Source organism: Meriones unguiculatus, chromosome 8 (genome assembly GCF_030254825.1).
Source record: "Meriones unguiculatus strain TT.TT164.6M chromosome 8, Bangor_MerUng_6.1, whole genome shotgun sequence".
Lineage (NCBI taxonomy): Eukaryota > Metazoa > Chordata > Mammalia > Rodentia > Muridae > Meriones > Meriones unguiculatus.
Genome location: NC_083356.1, coordinates 100,486,955 through 100,512,102, shown reverse-complemented (window position 1 = coordinate 100,512,102; position 25,148 = coordinate 100,486,955). Strand labels below are relative to the sequence as shown.

The 25,148-nt window shown below is 43.8% G+C and overlaps 1 protein-coding gene across 7 annotated transcripts in view; it reads left to right on the top strand.

Annotated features, from left to right (window-relative positions):
• Positions 1-25,148, top strand: part of Rbms1 (RNA binding motif single stranded interacting protein 1) — a 210,622-nt gene that overhangs the window by 114,166 nt on the left and 71,308 nt on the right. For all 7 annotated transcript variants that reach the window (XM_021649239.2, XM_021649234.2, XM_021649236.2 and 4 more), the window contains exon 2: positions 6,926-7,101. In XM_021649239.2, coding sequence (XP_021504914.1) covers positions 6,926-7,101 — 176 coding nt within the window. The remainder of the gene's footprint in view (positions 1-6,925; positions 7,102-25,148) is intronic.

Here is a 25,148-nt window from a genome sequence, read left to right as displayed (position 1 = left end):
CACACACATTTACAAAGAGGCTAACAGAAGCCAGGAGGGACACATAATACAAGAGACGTGCCTCATTTACTGGCCGGGAGTTCTCGGTGGGCAGCCTGCTTTGTGGTGGGAAAGCCATTGGAAAGACAGAACTATTGGGATGTTTGTGTGCAGTGCCACAGACCTGCCGTCATAGTGTTGAGGAGTGATAGAAAACCTAGTTTTTTGGATGGATCTGAAGAAACTTGACCCCCACCCCAGACCATGCATTGTGGGTAATGTGTGTGTCCTACCATGGATTATTAATATGTGCTATCCATTCTTCTCATCCCCTTTCTAGCCACCACCTCCTGTTTTTCCAGTTGTTTAACCCTTAAGGACTTTGCTCTGTTATTGAAGCTGCTGCTTCCTCTGCCACAAGGTCTGTGTATTGACTCAGTCACGTTAAATTGAATACTGCAAGACTTACCTGTGTTTTTCTGAATCCCAAGGACATGGTTCTTTACCCTTAAAGTAAAGAGACCTCAAGGTGGAGATGTCTTTTACCTGCAAGGATTGGCTTTGATACGGGTTTTGAAAATTTTAATTGTGAAGTCCATTGGGTAACTTTTCTAAAGATGTATTTATTTTTGTTTCGTGTGTGGGTTTTGCCTACATGTATGTATTTGTACTACAAGCACACCCAGTGGCCACCAAGGCCAAGAGAGGGTAGCAGATTCCCTGGAACAGTCACAGGCTGTTGTGACCCACCATGTGGGTATTGGGGACAACCTGGTCCTTTGCAAGAGCAGCAAAGCCATCCTTCCAGCCCCCGTTAGAGAATTTTTACTTTTAGATTTTATTTGAATAGCTAATGTAACATGTGCCCCTCTCCTTTGGCGAGCCTATACCCAACCAGAAAATACTTAATAATCTGTTGCCATTTCCATAGTTTCTTCTTAAAATTTTTTTTGTTTTTATATCAAAAACAAAATATTTAAACTATAATTTAAATATTATATTTAAGTGTAATTTAAATATTATATTTATTCAGTATCCCAGCTGTAGCCCCCTCCCTCATTCCCTTCCAATCCCACTTTCCCTCCCTCATCTCCTCCCATGCCCCTCTGCAAGTCCGCTGAGAGAGGAGGTCCTCCTCCCCCTCTATCTGACTCTAGCCTATCATTTCCATAGTCTTAAGGGACTACTACCAGGTTTATTTCTAAACAAGGCAAAGATAGGAGAACCGGTTTCATCACCTAATTAGCTGGGGAATTTGCAACTATAATATCCATGAGTTGAGGAGGATTAATGGATACTTCCTCCCTTCCTGGGCACAGGCCTGTGGGACACTGTCCGTCAGCAGGAGCTTTGGGTCATCCTGCTTTGATCTGCAGGAGCTTCCTGGGCAGAGTCTTAGCTCTCCAATTCACTGTCCTCAGTTTTCCTTCTCTACATTCCTTCACCAGCATTTTATTTCTCAGCCTCCATTCCAGCCCCAAGGAAGTCAGCATCCCAACTGGGACGGAATTGGCCTGTTTGGGCGCCTGCCTCCTGTTCGCTACTTCCCTTAAACGGTTGCCTTTCTCCTGCGTCCAGAATGATGGGGAGCTAAACATCGTGTGACCGTTAACATCCTGTGTAGCATCCTATGCAGTGTCTCAAGAAGGTGTGATGGTGTATATCTCTGTGCTCTGAGAAACAGTAGAGGAAAAGAAAGTAGTTGGTGATTGGGTGGCAGTGATGGTAGCGTATGCGCGCGCGTGCGTGCGTGCGTGCGTGCGTGTGTGTGTGTGTGTAGAGACTATACAGAAGGGGCGGGTTGTAATCTTTTTAAGTTAGGGTAGGCATTCTGACTGACGGTTGACATGGCAGTCTTAAAGAAGATTGGAGACAACTCTGAAGATACACCTTACGCTTTCTTTTCCTTTAAAATATACTCGAATTTTTAGGGAGGTTCCTAAGTAAAGGCCACGGGAGGAAGATGGCCGTTCTTTGCCTTATTAGTGATAGAAGGGCAAGGAGACAGTTCAAAGTGGCAAGTCTTTAGTTGGAATGAGCTTGCCGAGTTACCATCTCTAACAATGAAATGGTGACTAAATGGTTTTAGTTCACATATAGTTAATCTTACGTCTTCTGTTAAGGTCTTTTAGCCTTGCATTGACATAGATGCCTTGCCTGGTGCTGTTTGTTCGGGCTGTAGGATGCCCAGGACAGAACCTTGGTTCCCTTTGACCTGCTTGCCAGTCCTGTGTGAGTGAAGAACTCCTGGACGGTCTTCCTTAATTACTGATTGATATGGGAAGTCTCAGTGCATGGTGGCCCATGCCACCCCTGGGCAGGTGCTGAGCAAGCCAGGGAGCAGCATTCCTTTCTGGGCTCTGCGTCAGTTTCTGCCTTAAGTTCATACCCTAACTTACCATACAAGGTGTAAGATGAAAGAAACCCTTTTCTGCCCAAATTGCTTTTGGTCACAGTGTTTTTTTAATCACCACAGAATCCCTACCTATGATACAAATTAAGCTCAGATAAATTCGGCCATGAAAACTCTATTTACTTTATTTTCTTTACCCACTAGAGAGACATGAGCCCTTCTCTCATTTTAATAGTTCCAATGAGATCAGTGAATTATTCACTTTTAAAAAGTTACCGCTTAAATTATTTTAACTGATACATTAAAATACACAGTTATGCATATTAATGCTTCATAATATATGTGCCCATTGTGTAGTTTCTAAATCAGGATAAACCTCTCCTCAAAAAATCCTTTCTTGATGGTGAAAACTTTCCAAACTCCTTTCTACCCTTTGAAATGTACAGTTCACGAATGCTGTCAGTACTCTGGCTTTGCACTGTTTTATAAACCTTTCCCCAGCCCCCTCCTGTCTGCTTTATTTGGATTCTGTGTCGTACTATCAACAAGACCCTGTTGCAAGATCCTGTTACAGATTTTACTTGTGATTGGCATCATTTTCATGTGTTACTTATTTCACATACAACCTCCAGCTCCATTCATGATGTTGTAATACAATGTCAGTTTTAATGGCTAAATAATATTCTAGTGTCTGTATATGTAAACATTTTCTTCACCCATTCATCACTTAATGGGCATTTTCTTTGTTACCATTTTGTAGCTTTGGGGAATAATCAGAAGTTGGTGATGTAATCAAGGAAGTGCAGCTGTTGCTTTGACATACTAGTTTTATTTCCTTTAGATGTAGTGTGTGGAGCTCTGTTTTTTTTGTTTGTTTGTTTGTTTGTTTGCTTTGTTCTTTTATTGAATCTCACTGTATACCCTAAGTTTGGCCTCAAACTTTGGATCTTCCTGCCTCAGGCTTCCAAGTGCTGGGATTATAGACGTGATCCACCATGCTAGACTCCTATTTTTAATTCTTAAAAGAACCTCCATATTGTTTTCCATTGTGGCTGTCAGAATTCATTCTTTTTGTTGGATGTGGTGCCACATACCTCCAGCACCAATGCCCGGGAGACCCAGTGATCATGTGCTTGACGCTAGCCTGAGGCTGCATGGTGACCCCTGTTTCCTAAGAACAAAAGATTCACCCCTCTTTATCCTTTCCTGTGCAGTGTGGAGGTGAACCTAAGGCCTTGTGCACGTCAAGCTTTTACCCTCACCCTCAGAATCCATTCTTTAGGGGAACAGTTTATAAAGCAGGATTTATTTAATCCTTCTTTTTCAGGCTAATGGGGTTTTTTACCTCACAGTGTGCTAATTGGACTAACAGAGAGGCACCTTTTGCTCCAGCGTAGCAGCCAGTGGTACAAAAAGTCACACCGCAAAATAGCAAGAATTTGTTAATTAGGTTGCTAAAGGATGGGTATAGAAAGTGAAGGAAAACAGGATGGCGCCTTGAAGAGAGGAGGTGTTTGGAGGAGGCTGCTTTGAGGTTTTGAAGGTTCTGACTCTGCTATCCGTCAGATCTCAGTGCAAAATGCAGCCCTGCCCCTACTTACCGTGTGTCATTGCACAGTAGCTAAGTGCTCGTAAGACACACTTTCCTAATCTGTGAAGTGAGAGAACATAGCTGTATCTGTCTGTTTATGGAGTTAAACGGAAAGCAGGACACAGCATGCAGCACTGAGCAAGTGGGCACCTATTTATGCTGTTAGTACTCAGCGAGTGTTAGTGTTTGTTCTTTAGACCATTGTCAACCCTTTCTAAATATTTTGGGGTAAGATCTCTATTGTATTTGTACTGTTTCAGTAGAGGTTACATTTTTAGATTCAGTGAGCTTTTTCTTTATTCCTTTTTTCTTTCCTTCCCCTTCCTCCCTCCCTCTCTCCCTCCCTCCCTCTCTCCCTCTCTCCCTCTCTCCCTCTCTCTCTTTCTTCCTTCCTTCCTTCCTCCCGTCCCGGAAGTGAACATGAACTCTTGTGCATGCCTACTACTGAGCTGTATTCCCAGCCCAGATTCAGTGAGTTCTAAAAACTTAATCTGTGATCTAAATGTTTCCATACCTCTTTTTATTTTTTTTCAACTAAAATATTTTAGTTCTCCTTCAGGTGTCTTTCTCTGTCTTTACCTAGCTCTGGGGAGTGTTGACATTTAGGTGAAATTTAACCTGAACTTTGTGTTGTAGAGGACTCAGCAGCCTCATGGTCCTCATGTGAATTCGGGACACTCTCGTCCTTCCTGAAGTCTGAACTCTAGGAGGTCTGTACCCCAGTAGGCAGCCCAACAGGAAGACCCAGGCCCCCCAGCTGCTTCCCTCGCTGGGGAAGTACTGTTAAAATAAATATGAATGACTGTCAGATATCACACTGTAGATGGGTTATAAATTCAGAAGTACGAATCCTAGATCTCTTTCTTTCGTCAACAGTAAATACATGAGCCTGCTTTTAGTTCCACATAGTCCCCAAATTAATGTTGACTCAAATGTTTCTTCTAATCAGAACAAGTCCACACCCAGCATGCCCCCCTCAGAACCAGACAAGGTCAGGGCTAGCATGGACCCAGACTTGGATTGGAACGCAGATTTTAAGAAGTCTGCTGGCACATAGGCCTGTCCCTGCTGTGTTCTCAGAAAGATGCTAGATGCTGGGAGGGGCCCAAACCACAGCAGTTCTCTCCGTCTCCAGCTGTCATCCCTGGGTGTCTGACCCAGAACTCAGTTAGGCAAGTGTTCTACCCCTGAACTGCAGCCCCGCCCTTCATCCCTGATGCTGTTCAGCAGCGAACTTCCAATATCCTGTGTTGATCAGTTGCCTTGTGCTCTGCGGTGGCAGCTCAGGTGCTGATCACATGACATTTAGGAGTAAATTCGGTCTTACCTACTTCTGCCTATGGTTGCAAGTTCTCTGTCGGTCAGAGGCTTGAGACGGGCTAATATACCTTTCTAGGACCTCAGTTTAGCTGTGAGAAGAAAAAAGGGGGGTAAATGGAAATACCGAGAGACCCAAGCAAAGAGAGACAGACTTTTGTGTGACACCTGGGCAGAGCAGGGCACAGGGCCTACTACTGTCATATCCAGTCCTTGGGGTGCGGGGACAGCATGTGAGTTCACTTGCCCATGAAAGGCATGAATCACAGGTTGGAAGGATGTGATCTCAGGCAGGGCAGTTTTGGTTTTGGATTAGGCAATACTAGAATTCCTAGTTCAGTTTCAGCTCTTAGGAAGTAGAATTTCCTCACTTATTTGTTCATTCCTCCGGGTACTCCGTTTTCAAAAGAGTCTCTTTAGATGAAGTGGTATTTGCACGTTTAACTTAGCAGGGACCCTGAACAAAGGGAGGAAGGTAAAGGACAAAGAGAAAGTGTTACTGAATTCTCAAGCTTGTTAAGCTGTTGTGGAATTAGCAGAAATGAGGTGCAGAACGCAAAGTCTACAGTGGGCATCTGAAATTGCTGGCAAGATAAGTGAGAGTTGTATAGGTGGAGTTTCATTTTTCTCCTATATGCTTTACATTTTTGTCTGTAGGAGTAAATGCCCGACATCAACATTTGATAATCTTTGCTGAGTGTCTAACAAATACTTAAGTTTATATGTCCAAACTGTTTGTGTAAATGCTGTTCTTGTCTTAATATGTTTATTGCTTAGAAAAAAAATAAAGGAGAGGATTCCTTCCCTGCTATTAACTGGGTGCGAGGACAGTGCTGGTCCTACTCACTGTCCTCAGGACGAGCCGTTTTAGCTTCCTCAGAAGTCTCATGTGGGGCATAGGCTCAGAGAGGTGAGGGTCCCTTCCCCAAGCCCACAGAGCAGCCGTATCTGGTATTCATACTGTAGTCGCTCTTCCTAGGTGGCTGCCCGACTGGGGAGTAAAGCCTGAGAAACCCTTGGCTGCAGGTTTTCCAAGATGCCCTGTTGGGAAGGTCTCCAACTGCCACAGCATTCTCACAGGGGTTAAATTTCACAAGGTCAGCCAGAGTGAAAGGCGGCATGTGGCGAATCTCATCCAGATGTCTCCGTGAAGCCACCGGAGCTAGCTGAGAAGTTTGAGGTTCTGGCCAAAGCTCTAACTTTTCTTACGTATTAAGAGTAGTCTCCTTTTAAAGGGTACTCTAAATAATCATCTGCTCTCAATCAAATAGTCTTCAGAATCTGAAAGCCTTTTCAAAAGCCTAGTGATTTCTAAATTACTGTATATTAAGATGACAATATCATGTGACTTCATGCGAGGTAATTTTGAGTCTCAGGAGATGTGTTCCCTAAAACATGTGAATAAATTGATTGTTTATAAATGTATCCACATTTCAGGTATTGCTGAGGAAAAGTCTTTTATTTTGTGTCGAGAGGCTTGTTTGGATTTGGTTTTGGATTTTTTTTTTTGTCTTAAAATCAATAGATTTTTTTTTTCACCTGTAAATTAAATTTTACATCACAGCAGGGTCAGGATAATCTGCGCTTAATCTTGGGGGGGTCTTCATTTTAGAGCCCACACAACCCCTGAGTGGTGCTTGCCCCCCTCATCCCTGCCCTGACACTCTGTGTGCTTTGCTTTGCAGCAGTCTCTGGTTCCAGCGCACCCCATGGCCCCTCCCAGTCCCAGCACCACCAGCAGTAACAACAACAGCAGCAGCAGTAGCAACTCAGGATGGGATCAGCTGAGCAAGACGAACCTCTACATCCGAGGCCTGCCCCCCAACACCAATGATCAGGACCTGGTGAAACTCTGTCAACCGTGAGTATAGCTGATCATAGCCATGGAGGGTGTTGGGTTAAAGGTGGGGGTGCATAAGACCCTATGGCTTAAACTCTTGTTCACCTTCTTGGTCAGTATTCATATGTGCTTCTAGAATGCCTGCATAGGAGTGAGAAAATTTACATCTTCTGGTTAAAATTTGACTTGGCATTTGAGAAAGAAAATAATGAATTTAGATTTTTTTTTTTTTTTAAGAGTACTCATCTTCATACAAGCCCGTGAGGGGCCAGTCAGTCCTGTAAGAGAAATCAGCCGACATCATTTGTCAGAAATGTAATGCTCAAGCCAGGCTCATCTTGAGTGTGTGTAAATGCTTGGCTCCTGCAGGGAGGGTGACCCTCTGTTTTGACGAGCCCCCGGAGCTCCGAGGTGCAGGTCTTTTCCGTGGTCGCCCTTCTCTCATTGGGAGTAAGAACACGCCCACTCCCTGCACCTCGAGAAGGGCGCCTGTGTATGAGGTTCCACAGTAAACTTGCATTCTGTATCAGTGCTGGTGAGTAGAATATAGATGTGTTATTCCATTGCAGTCACATTATATCAGCTCAGTGACAAAGTTCTGACTTAAACTTAGGAGCCAGAAGCACCTCTGAGAGCAAGATGGTTGTGGAAAGAGTAGAAACCTCAAGTCACCTTTCAGCAGTAAATGCTTACACCTGAGGGCCTTCTGTATTTATCCTAGGACAGTAATGGTCTTTTACGGAAGGAGATTTTGCATAACTGCGTTGAGCCTCTGCTAGAGAGCTTGTCTTCAGAATGACTTGCGTGACAGCATCTCATTTCTCTTGCCCTGGGTAGAGCTCAGATTCATTACTCATTTTTTCTTTTTAAAGGAGAAAAAAAAAGAAAAGAAAATTCAAAACTAATGAGCAGTATTTCCAAACTGGGGCTAAAGCTAACATCTGGCCTTGGTTTGCTTTGTTTTGAGAAGCAGGGTGGTGTTCCTCCAGGCTCTCCAGGGCTGTGTAAAAAGGCCATCTTTATCATGCTAAGCCTCTCCTGCCTTTTCCTTATCGCCCTTTCTGTCCATTCCTCCTGGACTCTGGGAGAGTGAGATCACACCCCACACTGGAGTCTCATGGGAAAGGAAGTCCAGCTCTTGGGAGTTTGTGAGCCCGGCTGGAGACAGTGGGCATTCTGCCAGACGGGCCCTGCTCTGCTGAAGCCATTATGACCACGAGTAGGCCTTTTGCCGTCTTGTCTGCAACTGGCCTTTCATTGGCGTCCTCTGATGCTTCTGCAACATAATTACAGGTAGATGGAGCGCCACACAGGCTAAGGAGCTAAAAATACGCTGTAGGAACAAGCAGAGGAAGCAAATTCTCCGTCTTGAGGTAGAAAAGGAGAGATTTCAAGAGACTGTTCCTCAGCTGGTTTTCTGTAAGAGTTGATGTCAAGGTGACAGCACAGGGACCGTAAGCTAATAGATATAACAAAGCTATGCTTTATAAACAGGAAATGTGCTTGAAAAGTAGAGCCAATAGTACTTTTTTATATATTGAACCAAATCATCTTCTAAAAATAATAGAAGAATGGATTATCAGTTTCCTAGATCCCTTACTCAATTTTTGTGGTTACCCTTTGATGTGTATAGGTTTTCTTTATATGTGGAACCTTTATTCTCTTCACTGTTATTATTAGTAGCAGTAACTTAGCCAGCCCCACCCTGCCTTGTCGTTTATACATGAAGGCTCTTGCAAGATCCCAGGTTGGCTGTTAGATGCTGGTGATAGTTTTGGCAGCTGTATCCATGGAGGCAAGACGCAGCATTGATAGGGCCTGCTGTCTCAAAATCCAGTCAGCTTCATTATCACACAGAGAACTGAGTGAATACGGGATCATACTTGTCAGCCACTTGTGTCTTACAATGTAGAGATAGACATGAAGGGGCATTTGTGCTCTGAACTTGTTTTTCTGATAAAGAATAACCAGTGGGTGACATGGTGTGACGTAAACTTTATGGGAAAGCGACATACGCTGGGACCTAGGAAGCTTCTTGAGCATAGGCAGCTTTGCAGAAAGGGAAGATAAACCCACACCTCTGAATAAGGGGAAAGCATTTTTAGAAGAGCGGATTTAACACTAACTGCAAATTGACCTGAGCAAGGTGGGGAGGAGAGCAACAACAGTTGCAATAAATGATTTTGTTCCGAAGCTCGGATCTGCTCCAGCTGTCTGAGAAGTGGAAAAGGGTGCCAAAGATACTTGTTCCATCCAAAATATGCATGGAGCTTGAAAGCAAGTATGACAAAATTTTTACACACTGGAGAGGAAAGCAAATTTTTTGTGGTTGCTGTTCATTTGTTTGGTTGGGGTTTTTGTTTTGTTGAGGTATAACGTGGAAAGGTTAGAGGATAGGAGAAATGACAATGAAAATGCAGTGTTGTGACGTTATGGTGGTAGAATCAGCCTCCCCGCCCCAGAGCTCGTGACACTTGGTGATGTAGGCCACCGTGGTCAGGAGGGTCATAGCACTTCAGCCGGGAGGGCCTGACCGAGCATGGTCACCGTCAAGTGATAACGGACGGGTGAGGAGATACAACTGCAGGAGGACTTGAGAAAGACACCAACAAGCTCTGGGTAACCTCTCAGCTACAAAGTGTGGGTGGAAATGCGGGGAGCTTTTAGCTGTGCCAGGCCGCTGCAGATTTCCTCTATTTCTACAAGCCGATCTAGTAAAACAGACGACATCTGCTTGGAGAACCAGCATGTTTAGGAGATAAAATGGTCCGGGTGGCAGAAAGGACTGCTCTGTTACACCTGTGCCACTGGTAGCCTTAATTCTCCCCATTTTCTGCAGCCAAACCCATCAAGTGTGTCTGAGTGTTCTGACACATATCAATAAAATGTTTCTTTCCTTCTTAGTTCTGAGCTGAATGAATAAAATTCCAGGGGCCGTCCTTGCTTCTGCGTCTGGCCTCCTCACTTACGCAGGGTCTCAGTTGCTCCTGCCTTGCCCTGCTCCTCTGTGTCATGTTGCGCTGTTGTCTGCCTCTCTTATTTAAGATACAAGCTTTTCCCCTTTTGTTTCTGTGTTGTCTGCTATTACTCTCCTAAGGCCTGTGTTCCGTACTTTCCAATGCACATTTTCCATTTCAGTATCTTATTATCTTCTTCCCTTCAAAACTGTGACTTACCCAGTTGACTTGCTCCACTACAAAGCTTTGGAGTTATTGGACAGCCCCACCTTGTCCCTTGGTCTTCAAAGAGATTCTTCCTTCTCATTGTGTAATGCTGGTCATTTTCTTTCTTGCTCCGTATGGTGTGACGGGAAAGAACATTTGCTCTGATTGCCACCTCAACTAAAATATCTCTCCACTTTCCCTCCTCAGTTGTATGAGGCTGTGGCCACATTCTTGCCTCTTTCGTGCTTGGACTATGCGAATAGCTCTGCACCTTCTTTATTATAAATAATAATAATATTATTTATATTACCACTCACAGTCGGTATTTTGTTCCCATACCATCCTGCTGTCCACATGCTCCTTATATTATTTAACAGCGTATCTCATGCTAATAGTGCCTCCTCTCTGCTGATTTCTCACCCAGCTCATGAAAGTAATGATAGTCAGGGCTGTGAGCTTTAGAAACCCCAGTGTCTTCTACCACTACAGGGCTGTCTGCTACGCAGCAGAAGTATCTGGTGTTTCAGTCCACAGACTGCAAAGTAGGTCAGACAGTGCTTTCCTTACGCAGTTGTTATGGAAAACAAATGAAACCTGGGTTATATATCCTCACTTAGTATGCCTGGGACAAGAAGTATCTTGTGTTTCAGGCTTTTGAAATATTTTTATATATGAAATGAGATATCTCAGGGAAGGGATCCAAGTCTATACACAAAATGTAGTTATGTTTCCTATAAACATACACATACACTATGAAAGTAACTTTATACATTTCCAGCGTGCCTGCATTTTGGCTGTGACCTACCGCATACAGTTCGACGTGGGATTTTCTACTATAGTATCATGTCAGTGTGCAAATACAATTTTAGATTTTGGCTCACATTGGAGTTTGCATTCTTTGGAGTAGTGACAGAACTTATAACAGGAAGACAGCTTGTCCAGTCCCTGGAACAACAAGCAAATAATAATCCTTTTTGTTGAGATTCTGTTAGGAAAAGTTTTAATTCTTTGTAATCTTACATTCAGAAATAAAAACTAGAAAAGAGTCTTAATTTTGAAAGCTGGGAAAGCCGAGGAAACAGTTTGTATAAACAAACGTAAGCCTCCTTTTCCTTCAGGCTTTCATTGGAGTACTTGTAGAAGGCTGGTTTCAGGGTCACACAACCCTACTCATTCCTTCCTGGCTAATTTTTTTTACTGTGGCTTGGGGAGTTTCCGCTTTTATTTTGAAGATTTACGAAGTGTATTTCAGGTGGGGTGTGGTATTCTGTTCCTGTAAGCCCAACATTTGGGAGGTGAAGGGACGAAGGAGCACCAAGAGTTTGAGGCCAGCCTGGGCTACAGTGAGGCTGTCTCAAGCCAACTAAACAAACAAATAAAAACAGTTTGTTCCATAGTGCACCCTGGTTTCCTGTAGGAGCCAAGGCCAGCTTGGCTGAGAGACTGCGGCAGCCCTGAAGGGAGCTCACTGTCTCAACAAGATGAGCTGAAGGGCATCTGTGGATTTTCAACAGCGTTCTTACCCTGCTCAGTCTGCTTCTCGTCTTCGTAACCCATCCACCTCTTTTCTTCTTTCAGTAACACTCTCATTTGTTTCAAATGTAGTGAAACGGCATGTTTCACCTAAGCATGGAAGTGAGTCTGTCTTCTGATATGGCAGACTGCTACTAATCAGAAAAGGGTGTCCTTGAAATATAACCCCTTTTCACTGGTCTTAATGCCCATTGTGCTTTGATCTCCTCCCTCTGTGTCTTCTCTTCTCTATGAGTTGTCCTGGTGATTTTGAACACATTACAGTTCTTCGAAAGTGAACTAGAAAAGTAAGACAGGGCAACAGCAGTAGACGGAAACAGCCAGCCATCATCTTAGAAAGGACTAAGTAAATGTTTTTTCCTATGTGTCTACATGAGAAAAAAAAAAAAAGGAAAACTCAGGTTAATGTGATGTGAGGGCATGAAGTAACTTCCAGGCATGAGACGTGTGGGCCTCAGTTGACACAGAAGCTGTCAGGAAGGATGATCACTGGAGCCCTCAAGGCCTCAGGAAGAGTCCCAGGGGCAGAGAATCTTGGGCACTAGAGGAAGGAGGAAATGGAGCATTGCTGGTGTGCAGCTGGGCGTCTGCAGCTTTCGTTCTTTACCCAGAGCTCCTGGTGAGTGAAGTGAGGATGGAGATAAAGGCGGAGACATTGGTAGGAACATATGTCTGTACCTTGGATCAGGAGCTAAAAGGTCTGCAGTTGATTCTTCACAGAGAACTTGGTTCTTGTTGAAGAAGAGGAGAAGCCTAATTCCTCCATTTTCCTTCTCTCCCAGATGTTCATCTGAGCATAGGAGGAAAGCTTGCTTAGAGGAGCAGATGCTCCAGTAGAAGAGGATGTGGCCATGAAAGGTTTCTAGGCGCTATGGTCTAAGACAGTATGAGGAGTACGTCAGGGTATGTGTAGGAGCTATGGCATAGGACAATAGGGCGGGTGGCAGGGTATGTCTGAGAGCTATGCTACAGCATAGGACAGTAAGGAATATGGCAGGGTATGTCTAGCAGCTATGGCATCACACAGGGGTATGGCAGGGTATATCCAGGGGCTATGGTGAGGGACAGTAAGGAGTGTGACAGGACATATGTTGCCGGTGGGAACGTTGGGGTGTGTACCTGATGGAAAATGACTGTTAAGAGCCTGGCTCTAGGTACGGGAAAGCTTGAGAAGCGCTGGGAGAGAACAGACGTTTGAGGGCGCCCTCCTGGAATGAAAGCTCCAGCATCCTACTGTGTTCCCATGGTGACTGTGCTTTCCCTGTGGGATCCACAGACAAGGCCAATAAACCAAACACTGTTCTGAAACCCACTGGTTTGTCAGACACTGATTCCAGCTCACTGGGTGAAGGCGTTTGCCCACCAATCATGATGACCGAAGTTTGACTCCTGGGATCCATCCCCATGGAGGTCCACTCCTGAAAGTTATATGACCTTCATACATATGCACAGACACACACAGACACATACTTGCATTTGTTTGTGTGCACGTACGAACACACAGATGTAACTGAAAGAAAAAAAATTTTAGAAGAACAGCTTAGATGCAGAAGGTTTTAAGTTCTGATTGTGTAAAGCACTAGGTCTCAAGCTGTGGGTCACAAGCACTCAAGGGGGAATGACCTTCATCACAGGAGTCACCCAAGACGATTGGAAAACACAGATATTTAATTATAGTTTGTAACAGTAGCAAACTTACAGTAGTGAGGTAGCAACGAAAAATGATTTTATGGCTGGGCTCACCATAACAAGAGGAACTTCATTAAAGGGAGGCAGCATGAGGACAATTTGAGAACCAGTGGTCTAAAGACAAAGGAAGCTAACAAGACAAAATGGGGACCTGCAGTGGTCATACTCTCTCTCTCTCTGCATCTCCATCTTCCCCAACTAGAGAATCTTTTCAAAGTCTCTCTGGAACATTTCATCCCTCTATCCTCAGAATAAGTGGCTGTTGCTTTATTCCAAAATGAGCCACTGCTTTGTAGCATCATTAATGAAAACAAATGACCGTCTTGCTGCCCTTCACGTCTTGAGGTTTTCAGGCTTACATGTTACAAGTCTCTACTGAAAGCCAAATCCTGGATTTTCATTTCTTAGATTTCTTTGAGGGGCGGAGAATAAAAGAAACAGAAAATATTATCTTGACAGTTGTCTTTAGTCTCTCAAGAGTTCTTGATTTATCTAGTTCTTACTTATCTAGAAGATGCCCAATAATCATCATAATAATAAAGAATGCTAAAACGAAATAGTTTCTGTGCTAGGAACTGTGCTCATTAGAGTAATAGAAAAATGCTGTGATACATAACACCAAGAGGGCTTGTGCCAAGGTATCTGAGCTTGCTGGCTGTTTTGACTTTATTTCATCGTTTTATGAAAGAATGTCAGTGTAGCAATCCAGCAGGTTGAGTTAGGAATTGTAACTTAACTCTGTTGTCCTGGCCAGTACGTCTGTGAGATTCCCAGTAATTAATATAATTGAACAAATACCATATTTGAGGCTGGCAAAAATAATCTTTATAATTTTTTTTCTAGTCAAAGCATAGTTAAGAATTTAGACACAGTATTGTGTTTCATTGACTCTTCTCCTATTCATCTCTTGGGTCTCTCTCTCGCTTTCTTTCCTGTGGAAGAATTCTAGAAATATAAGAAATACTTTACTAGATATGCTCTAAAGACTTTCAGAATTCACAAAAATAGCTATTGTAGTATAGTATTGGAGGAGGGGATAGATCCCCAGGAAATACAAAGGCATATTTCCCAGTAGAAAGCCATCTCATTTCAACCTCTATTACTATGTCTTTGATTTTATAATTAGAACTGTTTATTTTTTAGGACATAGGCAATTTTCTAAAGTTAACACAGTATTTAATCCTTGAGAATTGCTTTGTGTAAACCAAGTAAAACCTGACTGAAATACAGGTCCTGGATGATGGGCCTGAGCGTCTTCAGGCCACATGACTTGCCTCCCTCTGCTCAGACTGCCTGCAACTCAAGAACTCTGCAGCACAATTTAGAAATAGCGGTAGCCCATAGACTTTCATTGTCTTCAAATACCACTTTTTTGCCAAGCATCTAGAATGTACTTGGGTACCTACTCTTCTTTTTGCTAGTTAGCTTTGGCAGCATCTAGGGCAGCTGTGGGGGGGGGGGGGGGAGACTTACCTCCTAAAATAATACAGAGTTATAGCCATGTAATATCCAAACACATTTGCAGGCGACACTCCACCTTCAGTATTAGCCTTAGCATAGCTTACCCGGGAAGCCCTGAACAGGATGATCATAACCACATAGATGTGGAAACTCGGCCTGTCTTCCATGAGCACAGATGGTATTTGCTGTACACCCATTCTGTGTTTATTTATTTGACTCTTGAATTTCTGTAGCAGCACCTTGGAGGTGTTTGGCCATTATGTAAAGGTAAATGTACTGTCATCTGGAGTGACAGCCTTTAAAATCTTTATGTGGTAGTTAAGATGGGTAGTTATCTAGAGTTTTCTTATTGAGTCACCCTGATTCTCAGAAGTTTGCAACCCTTCCCCTCGACCCTTTCCCCATCTCCACTTCATGTAAACTGGGTGAGAGAAGGTTGAGGAGTAGTTGTGTTCTGTGGGTCAGAGCTACAGCTAGGAACTGTACAGTGCTCATGAGGGTGACGAGTGTTGGCAGTATGGTGTATTTTAAAGTATATATTCTCAAGTATTCATTTGGCCAGTCTCACCACAAGGACATGAAGAATGCTAAGGTATTGGATATGCTAATTACCCTCAGTAGATCATTATATAATGTAAAAACACCAAGACATCACACGGTACTTGTCAAATATGCCCAATTATTATGTGTCAATCAAAAATAAACTTGAGAAAACATATGTGGAAAATCCATGTGTTATATATGCATGCCTAAATGATCCCAGCTGCCAAGGTTTATCTAAATCTCGCTAATTGCTGTTTGGTGTGCAAAATGACTTACTAACTCCTCAGAGCAGTTCTGCTTTTGGTAATCCTGCCTACATTTTAAAATGAAGTTGAAGGAGGCCTCTTTCTTATCAGGATCAAACAGCTAATATGGTTGAGCCAAAACTTGAACTCCAGCTTGTGTGACTACAAAGCCGGTAGTCTTAAGGGCTGAACACTGAATACATTTGTGATCTACCTGCTCTCAGACCCCCGTTCCTATGTATTTCCGTTTGACACAAACTACATAGATGTGTTCCTAAAGGCCCCTGGAAGAGCTAAAATAGATTTACAAAACACAAACAAAAGAACCAGGCCTCCTAAGTCCACTTAAACCGTCTGGAACAGAGGCCTGAGAAGGAAGGCAGACTCTGTCTTCCTTGACATCTCATAGTAATCCCCTTGTGCGTAGCTGGTCACTGAAACGGCTCATGGTTAGCTAATGTGCAACACCCTGTGATTACGCAGCACAGAGAAGGCGTGTCATGTTATTTGCGTGATGCCTGGGAGAGTTAGATAAAAAGAAACATTCTTTCAGGGATTATTGTCTGACAAATCCTGACACTGCTTTAGAAAATAATGGACTTCGTAGGAACGTGATAATTTTCCTGTGAATGAATAATATGTTTGATTAAAACAGATCAAGTCACTCTTGAGCAGAAGTAAGGGATGAATCTCCTTTTTATCTAGCTTAGCAAATATTCATAGCATCGTGCTGGTGATTTTGCTGGAGTATCACTAAGACACATTAGCCTGCCTTCCAGGAGGGCCTTGAATTATGTAGAATAGACTGTAGAGCTACAAGCTGCTACCAGGATCTCACGTGATGGAGGCTACCAAAAGAAGAAGGTAGCCTTTGCCACTGTTTATCATGCAATGGGCTGCACAGGCCCAGGTCTGAAGGGGCCTCCTCCTTATCTGCGTGGCGTGTGGTGGATGGTCCTGAACACTAGAGTAAATCTCACACCTCACAAAGAATGGAGATGATGCAGAGTGCCTCAGGGATTGATTAACCTGGACATACTGTAGAATAGAGAGTGTGTCCAAGGGGGAAGATGACTAGAAGATGACTGTAAGGTTCCGGGCTACCGAATGGAGTCTGGTATCATTGCAGATGTGGGGACCAAGGGAAAGCGCTTCTTTTTATTCTTCTGCAAACACGTGCCTACCCTGGGGGGGGGGGGAGGGACTTGAAATTGGTTGCCTGTTTGCTTTGTGAGTGGACTCGTGGTGTGCTAAGCTAAATGGAAGAAACGTGGCCAGAAGTCCACACGGGTCAGACTTAGCGCAGAAAAGTGACTAGTAATTTAGCATCATGGTTATCATTGGGTTAAGTGGCCCGTTCTTGAATTGCTCAGTGGCCACTTGGCGTGTTAGAAACTTTAGCCAGGAGGCCAGTAAGGATAATATGTTTCTCCAGAAATTATTCTTAAAATTTTACAGTAGAGCCGGACCTAGGAGCACATGCCTATAACCCCAGAATTTGGGAGTCTCACACAGGAGAACTGTTTTAAGTTTGAGGCCAGCCTGTGTTACATAGCAAATATACTACCAGGCCCGCCCTACATAGCAAAACCTGTCTCAAATAACCAACAAAAACTCCAAACCAAAATACTATAATAGAGTTTCAAGGGATTAACTCATTGAAAGTTGGTGTTTGAGTAACAAATGTCTGGCAGCTTCCTTGACTAGGATCATTTGGCTTCAAACAGGAGACTTTTGAGAGAGAATTCTTAGGAGTCATAGAACCTGGTCTGAGGGAGAACTAAGGATACAGTTCCATAAATGGGTTTCCTAGAGCTCGCAAGGAAGCAGACTTATAACTAACTCTGGGCAAGTGTGTGGTTCTGTAAAGGGATGTGGATTCCCTTTCCTCTTGGCTGCCTGCTCCCTCCCTCCCTCACCTAGGCCTAAACTGCTATGGAGTCCAAAGCAGCATTGTTCTTAGTTTCTCTTTGTGATGTAGCATATGCCCGTCTCCGTTACAGTGTGGAGCATGCCTCTGCACAAACGGGACCACTCGCCAAAACATCAGTGTTGAAGCTCAACACGTTTAGATTTCCAGAATTAAAAAAAAAAAAAAAAAATACTTTGCTATGGCGAAAGGGATGTTTCTTCAAAGGTGAAAAAAGGATGCAGTCATTTCTGGTCATACAAGGTGGTATGTTGGGGTCTTAAGCACCCACAGATTGTGGTGTCAGAATAGATGGGGTGGGATCAGGACTGCATCAATACTAGGGAGGACTATATTTTGTTTAAAACTTTCCCCATAGCATTCTGTTACTCATTAGCTTTAATTGATGTTTGATACTGCGCAATTAACTGATAAAATACATACTAATTAATTTTGGCTCAGGTTTTTGAGGCTGAAGAATTTGAGCTTTGATTTAAAAATTTATTTAACACCTGCCCCTTCTGGTTAGAATCAAGAGTCTTTCATCTCCGGGTCATATCGCTGGTAAGGAGTGTTTGCTCTGTCTATCCCTTGGTGGGATTATGAAACGCCTTCCTGATGGCTTCTGTCTTTGTCCCACCCCACTTCCATCCTTTAAAGAAAGAAGAAGAAGAAAGGAGTGCTTAGGAGAATGAAGCTTCGCGTGCCCAGACTCTCCCTGAGCTTCTGAGTCAGTATAGAGAGGGGCAGTGCCATCTGTGGGTGCAGCTTTCCACTGGACCATGCCCCTTGCTTGAGCAACCGCTCAACTCTGTGTGCCCAGGTCTCCCCTGGAAAGCCAGGATGATAACAGTGTCTGCAGCACACAGTTCTTGCAAGAGCTGAAGGGGTTAAAGGACTTTGAGCATTTCTGCTGTCATGAGCTAAGTTGGCCATTTGTTTGTTTGTTTGTCTGTTTATTTTTAAAGCTTTCCAGGAAGTTCCAACTGAGGGCTTTCCTGGTTTATAACTGAGAAGGCTGAATTATTAGGATATGCTCAAGTCAGATCGAATTCTCTGTCTCCTGGAACACCCACCTGATCTCGATTTGACTCTTTTCATTTCCTGAGTGAACAAAACCTCGCCTCAGCCCTTGCTCATAAGTATGACAGGGCTGCACCTCCATTTCTTTCCAAGATATGTAACTGTGTCTTCTCCCCGCTGCCCAGTGCTTGTCGTCAGGGTGAGAATCAAATGTGTGAAGAGTAAAGGGACAGCATCGGCACCTCGATTACAGAGGAGTTTCCCGCTCTATGAGGACATGGATACGGGGACAGTGTCTGCGTTACATCGTGTGGCTTTTGTGTTAGATTGTACTGTGTGGCCACTGCAGAGGCTGCGGCTGCTCAGTGCTGAAGATGGCAGGTGCCACTCCGTCTCAGGGCCTGATGGGACGCATACCTCCTCCTGCCTGTACTGGCGCTGTCTCAACCAGGGGTTGGGGTTTTTTTACGGGGTTGTTGTGATTTTTAAGTAGAAAAGCCCTCCAGTGAAATGAAGTATTAAACAAAAGAGCACATAAAAATGTTTAAAAGTAGTGGTTCTGTCATATTTTTTTTTAAGTGGAAATTTGCAATATTTGTAAACTTGTAGGCGAGGCTACCCCACAGGACTGAGGTCAGGGCTCCTGAGTGACAGCTGCCACACAAGGGCAGGGACGTCACCAGCATCAAATGTTACTTACTTCTCTACCTCCTTTAGGCTGTGTGACTTGTGGGAATTCATCAATTACACCCATAAGCAGTTTTAAAACAAAACAATCGTCAATAGCGAATCTCATTTTTCTTAGTAGACTTTTGAGTTAATCCAACGTAGAGGCTGCGCACAACAAGAGCGTCCTGTTTCTCCATTGAATTCCCGGCAAGAGGACTACTCACATGCCTCACAGGGGACAGAAGATCTCAAGGGAGCACCTAGAACGTAGGACCCGTGCCAGCCCATGATGTCACTCTATCATGATTCAACCGGCAGGCCGCTTCTCTGTTATACAACTGGCCCCAGATGCTGGGAGCCTTTGTGCCAACCAGTTGTACCTGCTCTTGCCCTGGTGTTTGTTTGAAAGTGATGTGTATGCACGTTGTTGGTACAACTTTATATGAATGAACATGCACGGGCTTGAACTCACCAAAAGGAAAAAAAAAAAAAAAACACAAAGGCAGAGTAAACTTTCCAAGTTAGTGACTCATGTATAAGTTCAAATGTCCCAAAGAGGTGGCATGAAACGTGTTCGTCCAGTATCTGAAACGTGTTCGTCCAGTATCTGCGCACAAAGCAACACTCCAGATGCAGGCATCAGCGAGTGGAAGGGTGTCATTCATTATCCACATTTCCTGTCATCTGGCATAGTTCGAGTTAAGAGGTAATAGTAAGAAAGTGCCTGCCCAGCACCTGTCTTTCTAATTACTCCATGGGGCATAGACTTCACTGGGGGATTCAAAGTGCTCATAGCTTTATAAATTCACCCTAAAACTATCTGCCTGTGGCTCAGGCCATAATCAGCCCTCTGACTGGCATTGCACATGGGACATTGCCACAAGAAAGACACACCCAGCACCCACCGACCGTGCAGAAGCACCTTCTGTCTGTAGAGCTGAGAAAATCAAAACTCCCCTTGGCTCAGGACTCAATGCCAGTGAACCCTGGATTTCATAATTATATTTCCTTCTTATTTTGATTACTGTGGCATTCTAAGTGCGGATAAACCCGGTGTCAGCTGGCCCAAGGAATTGCTCTCTGGTTTTTGTATCTGGGGAATAGTGAGGCTTTACTTTCTCCTCACCTTTAACTTTGGGTCTATTTCTGCCCTGTGTCACTGCACATATATTTGCCAGAAGCCCTGACCTTTTGAGGGGAAGAGGTATACATAAACATTTCCCATGCTCCCTGACTACTTGTCCTGAAGTTGTAGTACAAGGAACATTGCTTGGTCATCAGCTTTTGTCAGTTTGCGTAGCGCTCATTACGCTTATCAGAGCGGCTCCCTCAGGAATCCTGGTGCTATTTCAAACATCTGACTGCCAGCCTAGCCTTTGGAAAGGAAATCTGACCCCTTCTCGTAAGCATCCTTCAAAGAAAGAGTAGAGGCAGGACAGTACCCTGAATGGTCAGTAATCATTAAAATAAGCAAATACTCAGAACCGATGGACAGCGCAGCTCATCACTTGATTGATATCTTTAGTGAAAGGAAGGGGAGAGTGAGAGTGTGTGTGTGTGTGTATTTGTGTGTGAGGGTGCGTGCGCACGTGTGCAAGTTTTGTTTTGTACATATAGTGTGTGATTTTACTCACTTTGAGACTCACTTCTTTGCCTTTCTTAATGTTTGAAGTCAGGAAACAACCCAGCTAGGACATGTGTTTAGCTCTAGAGGTTCACTTCGCTTGTATTTTAGTTACCTTGAAAAAAACAAAATCACAGTTGTGCCGAGGATGGAAACACACACCTCGTAGCACTTGGGAGCAGAGGTAGTTGGATCTCTGTGTTCAGCTGATCTACGTAGTAAGTTACATTCTAGCCAGGGCCATGTAGCAGGATCCTGTGTCCAAAAAAAAAAAAAAAAAAAAAAGGTAGCTGCATTTACAGTTTTGATGTCTTGGTGCCGACCTGTGAATTGCTCATGGGCTGGAATTCCCGTCCTGGATGTAGTAGCTCATCCTGCACGTGCTAGAAGCGCTCCACAGTTGCCCTTCTGTTTGGGTGCCTGTGGTAGCCCTGCACCTTTCCTGACCCACAAAGACATCGGTGGTAAATCATCTGCGTTCTCCAGGATTGTTTGCGCATCTTCGCTGAGCTCCTGCCCTTGAATCTTCTCGTGGATTGATGGTTTTCTAACCTCTGGAACTATTAGACTCAGGGCCGCTACACGGACCCCACAGGTAATCCGTGTCCGGAGCCAAGGTTTAATGCCGTGTTGAAGAAGAGCGAGGTGGCGCTCCTGCGGACAGCTCTGACTGCAGCACAGGTGTAGCTGAGCATTTCTAAATGGCCCAGCAGTGCCCTCTTAGGCATGCCGGGGCCACAGTGTCACAGCTGTAGACTTGTCCCAGACCGAGCATGTCTTCGCATGTTTTTAACCAAGATAAGCTGTAAGGATAAACATCTCTGGGGAATGTGCCTGAAATCTCCGTTGCTGTCCACATCTACACACAGTGTACAGGTCGGCTCTGCTTCTCAATTCTGTTGCCGACAAGCCAGAGGCTTGGCCTGTCCCTCCTGTTTTTTTCACACCTTTTGTTTTTCTCCTCTGAGACTTACACGGATACTACTCTGGCTGCAGACCCTGCCTTCACGTTGCCTTTCCCCATGAGTTCTGACCTCTTCTCCGCTATCATACCAGCAACAGAGAGCTACACACCAGACCTCTTTCTGACCCCCAGTCCCTGTCCCTGCACTCTCTTGTATGCCTGCCCCAACCCCCTTCATCTGCTCTTTAAGACTCTGCTTGTGTTACCTTCTGAGCAGCCTGCCTTAACCACCCCATGAGGAAACTAAGCTGCCGCCATCTATGCTTAGCCTTCACAGGCGACAGGTGGTTTCTTAGGACTTGCTGAAAGACCCCCATCTCAGAGGAGGTGGACACTGTTCCTGAGGAAGACATTCAGAGTTGGCCTCCAGCTTACACGTGCATACAGGCATGCATACCCACAGACCCTGAATGCATCTAAGATTGAAAATCACACTGCACAATTTGTTGGGTTATATATGTGTTTGGAATCTACGTGTGTATATATGCAAGTATCGGTAAGTAATTTTTAATTAATGTATATGTCACCAAGAAGATTGGGGTGTGAGTTTAGAGCCCAAATTATATGGGAATTATTATCTTGATGGCCAAATAGAATCAATTAACACTCCTCCCTTGCTAAGCTGCTGTGAATGAATATGGATTACTCAGTGTTGGGAAAGACCTTGGTGAAGGAAGACTTACCTTTGACCTCCCCCGTGATACATATTTTTCTCCCTCGTCCTGTTTATCTGTTTACAGTTATCTTGCTATGTATATTCCCATAGCGTCGACTAAGGCAAGTCACCAGTAACGGAATAGATTAAAGAATGATAAATAAATAAGGAACTAGCCGCTTTCAGCTGCTGGCTCTGCCCCGGTGACATCAGCAAACCCAACGAGAGATCAGAAAACCGCACATACCGGCACCCTTTCCCCTCTCCAGTGTTGCTGCTAGTACATAGAGGAGGGCACCCTTCCCACTTGCCCTCAGAGCCCCGCCCCTCCCACCCACAGGACCGCCCACAGTGTCAGCTGAAAGCCACTAAAGCAGCCAGCAGTTCCTCCTTCCAGCTGTGAGCCAAAGCAAAGACAAAGAAAGAGCCACTGTGTTTTCTGGGGTTGTTTGTTTGTTTGTTTAAATTTTGTTTTGTTTGTTTTTCCTATTAAAGCCCCTCCCACCCCTGCAGAAAACTGTAATCCTAAGTAATGATTAGCTGGTCTATCTTCCAGTATCTCCAAGAGATACATGGTACTAATTAATCTGGCTTTGTGATTATGGGTTTTTACCTTATTCTTGGTTTTCAAGACAACAGGATACTTTTGAAATCCATTTTTCTTTCTCCATGATTCAGGCTACAGTTAACACTTGTACTTGAAAGCCATTATTGGGACCAGTCATTGTCAAAGTATGTGTGCGCTTTGGAACAGCTTGGAATAGGCTTCTTATCAATCAGGCATTTTTGTCTCCAGATTGTTATGCCTGTATGTGATCAGCCCCAGTTGATAGTCATTAAAGGAACTCAGCCTCAGCCACCACAGGTGGCTTTAAACAGTAGGCTTCCTCCAACTCATTTCATTCCTGCCTTGGTTTTGTGTGTTCCTTCTCATTGTTTCTTCAGATCTTCCTTTTATCTTCCACTGTTTGTTGCTTTATAAGCTAATTGAGACTATGTATATGAATACCCACATTCATGTACACATATGGCTGTGTCACATGTGTATGCACACATTTTCATACATACAAGCTTATATGTTTGAATGTAAGATCGATACATGTGGTGCAGGGTATTTTTTTATGCCGACACAACATAGAATTATCTGAAAGAATGGAACCTCTGAGAAAATGCCTCCGTTTAGAAAGTGCCAGCAGTAGGGCATTTTTTAAATTTTTAATTGATGGGGGAAGACCCTGATATTTGTGGGTGTGCCATTTCTAGGCTGGTGGCCCTGGGTTCTACAAGAAAGCAGGCTGGACGAGCCAGTAAGCAGAACCCCTCCTTGCCTCTGCATCAGCTCCTGCCTCCAGGTTCCTGCCATGTTTGAGGTTTGGGCCTGACTTCTTTCAGTGATGGACTAAGCTGTAAAGGTGTAAACTAAATAAACCCTCTTCTTCCCAATTTGCTTTTGGTCCTAGTATTTCATCACAGAAATAGAAAACCCTAACTAGGACACGTACAATTTGTATTTTTGTAAATAAAGTAATGAGGAATGCCCAGTCCGTGTTTCTCTTGTTCAGAGAGTATTTTAAGTGGGTCTGCTTTTTGAAATGTCTTATAGACATTGGTGCACCAAATATGAGTTATTAACAAAATATTAGGCAGTATATGTTGTTTTATAATAGCTTCTTTTCTCTGCATTTTAAGTGCAGTAGATAGAATAATGATCTTTAATTAAGTAACAATAAAAAGAAAAACCTTGTTTTAAGTAATACCATTAGAGATAATTACTGTCAGCCATTGTTCTCTTCTCAAGGGGTCAAAACCCCGACAGAATCTCAAAACACACACATACACACACACACACACACACACACACACACACACACCACACACTGCAATGGAAAGTGTCTGATTATTTTTACTGCTTATTTTGGCTTCTTTCTTAGCTCTGAGCTTTAAATTAAGCTTGAGATAATGACTGTAAAAGGGATTTATGAAGTATAAACATGCCATCCAAACAGGGTCAAAGGTATCCCAGCTTCTCTGGTATGCTGTTGGGTTAGATAAATTGGCGTGAAATGCAACAAAATCTCTCAGTTTAGAAACATAATTCATGTGATAATACATGAGAGAATGCTTCCGTATGGTTTTATAGATGGGTAAAATTATAACTGGAAACTGTTGTCCAGGCTCGGGAGTTGGTTTCATCCAGAGTGCTCTGGGCTGGTTATGTGTCTGTCTAGTCCTTGTTGACTTCTAGGGAGCAACTAATTAGGCTTGGTACTGTCTTGGGTCCACCACTCTTCTGCTTAGAATAACTTCCTTAGAATAGCTTCACAGCCTCACTTGGTCTTTCCTATCAAAGAAGCACATTATTGTGGAACTGCTCCCACATTGCTGGACAGCGTGTGGATGTTAGGCAACGAGAACAGTAAGGTCACAACAGCCTCTCAGTAAAGAAGTGTAGTGTGGTGTAATGGCCATGAACGCTTGTCATATGAAAGCATGTTTGAGGATCTTTTGTTTGGACAACATTAGGTTTACTTTTCTGGTTTGCTATGTGATTTGAAAGATCTTGTAAGCAATGATGTTGGAGAATTAGAA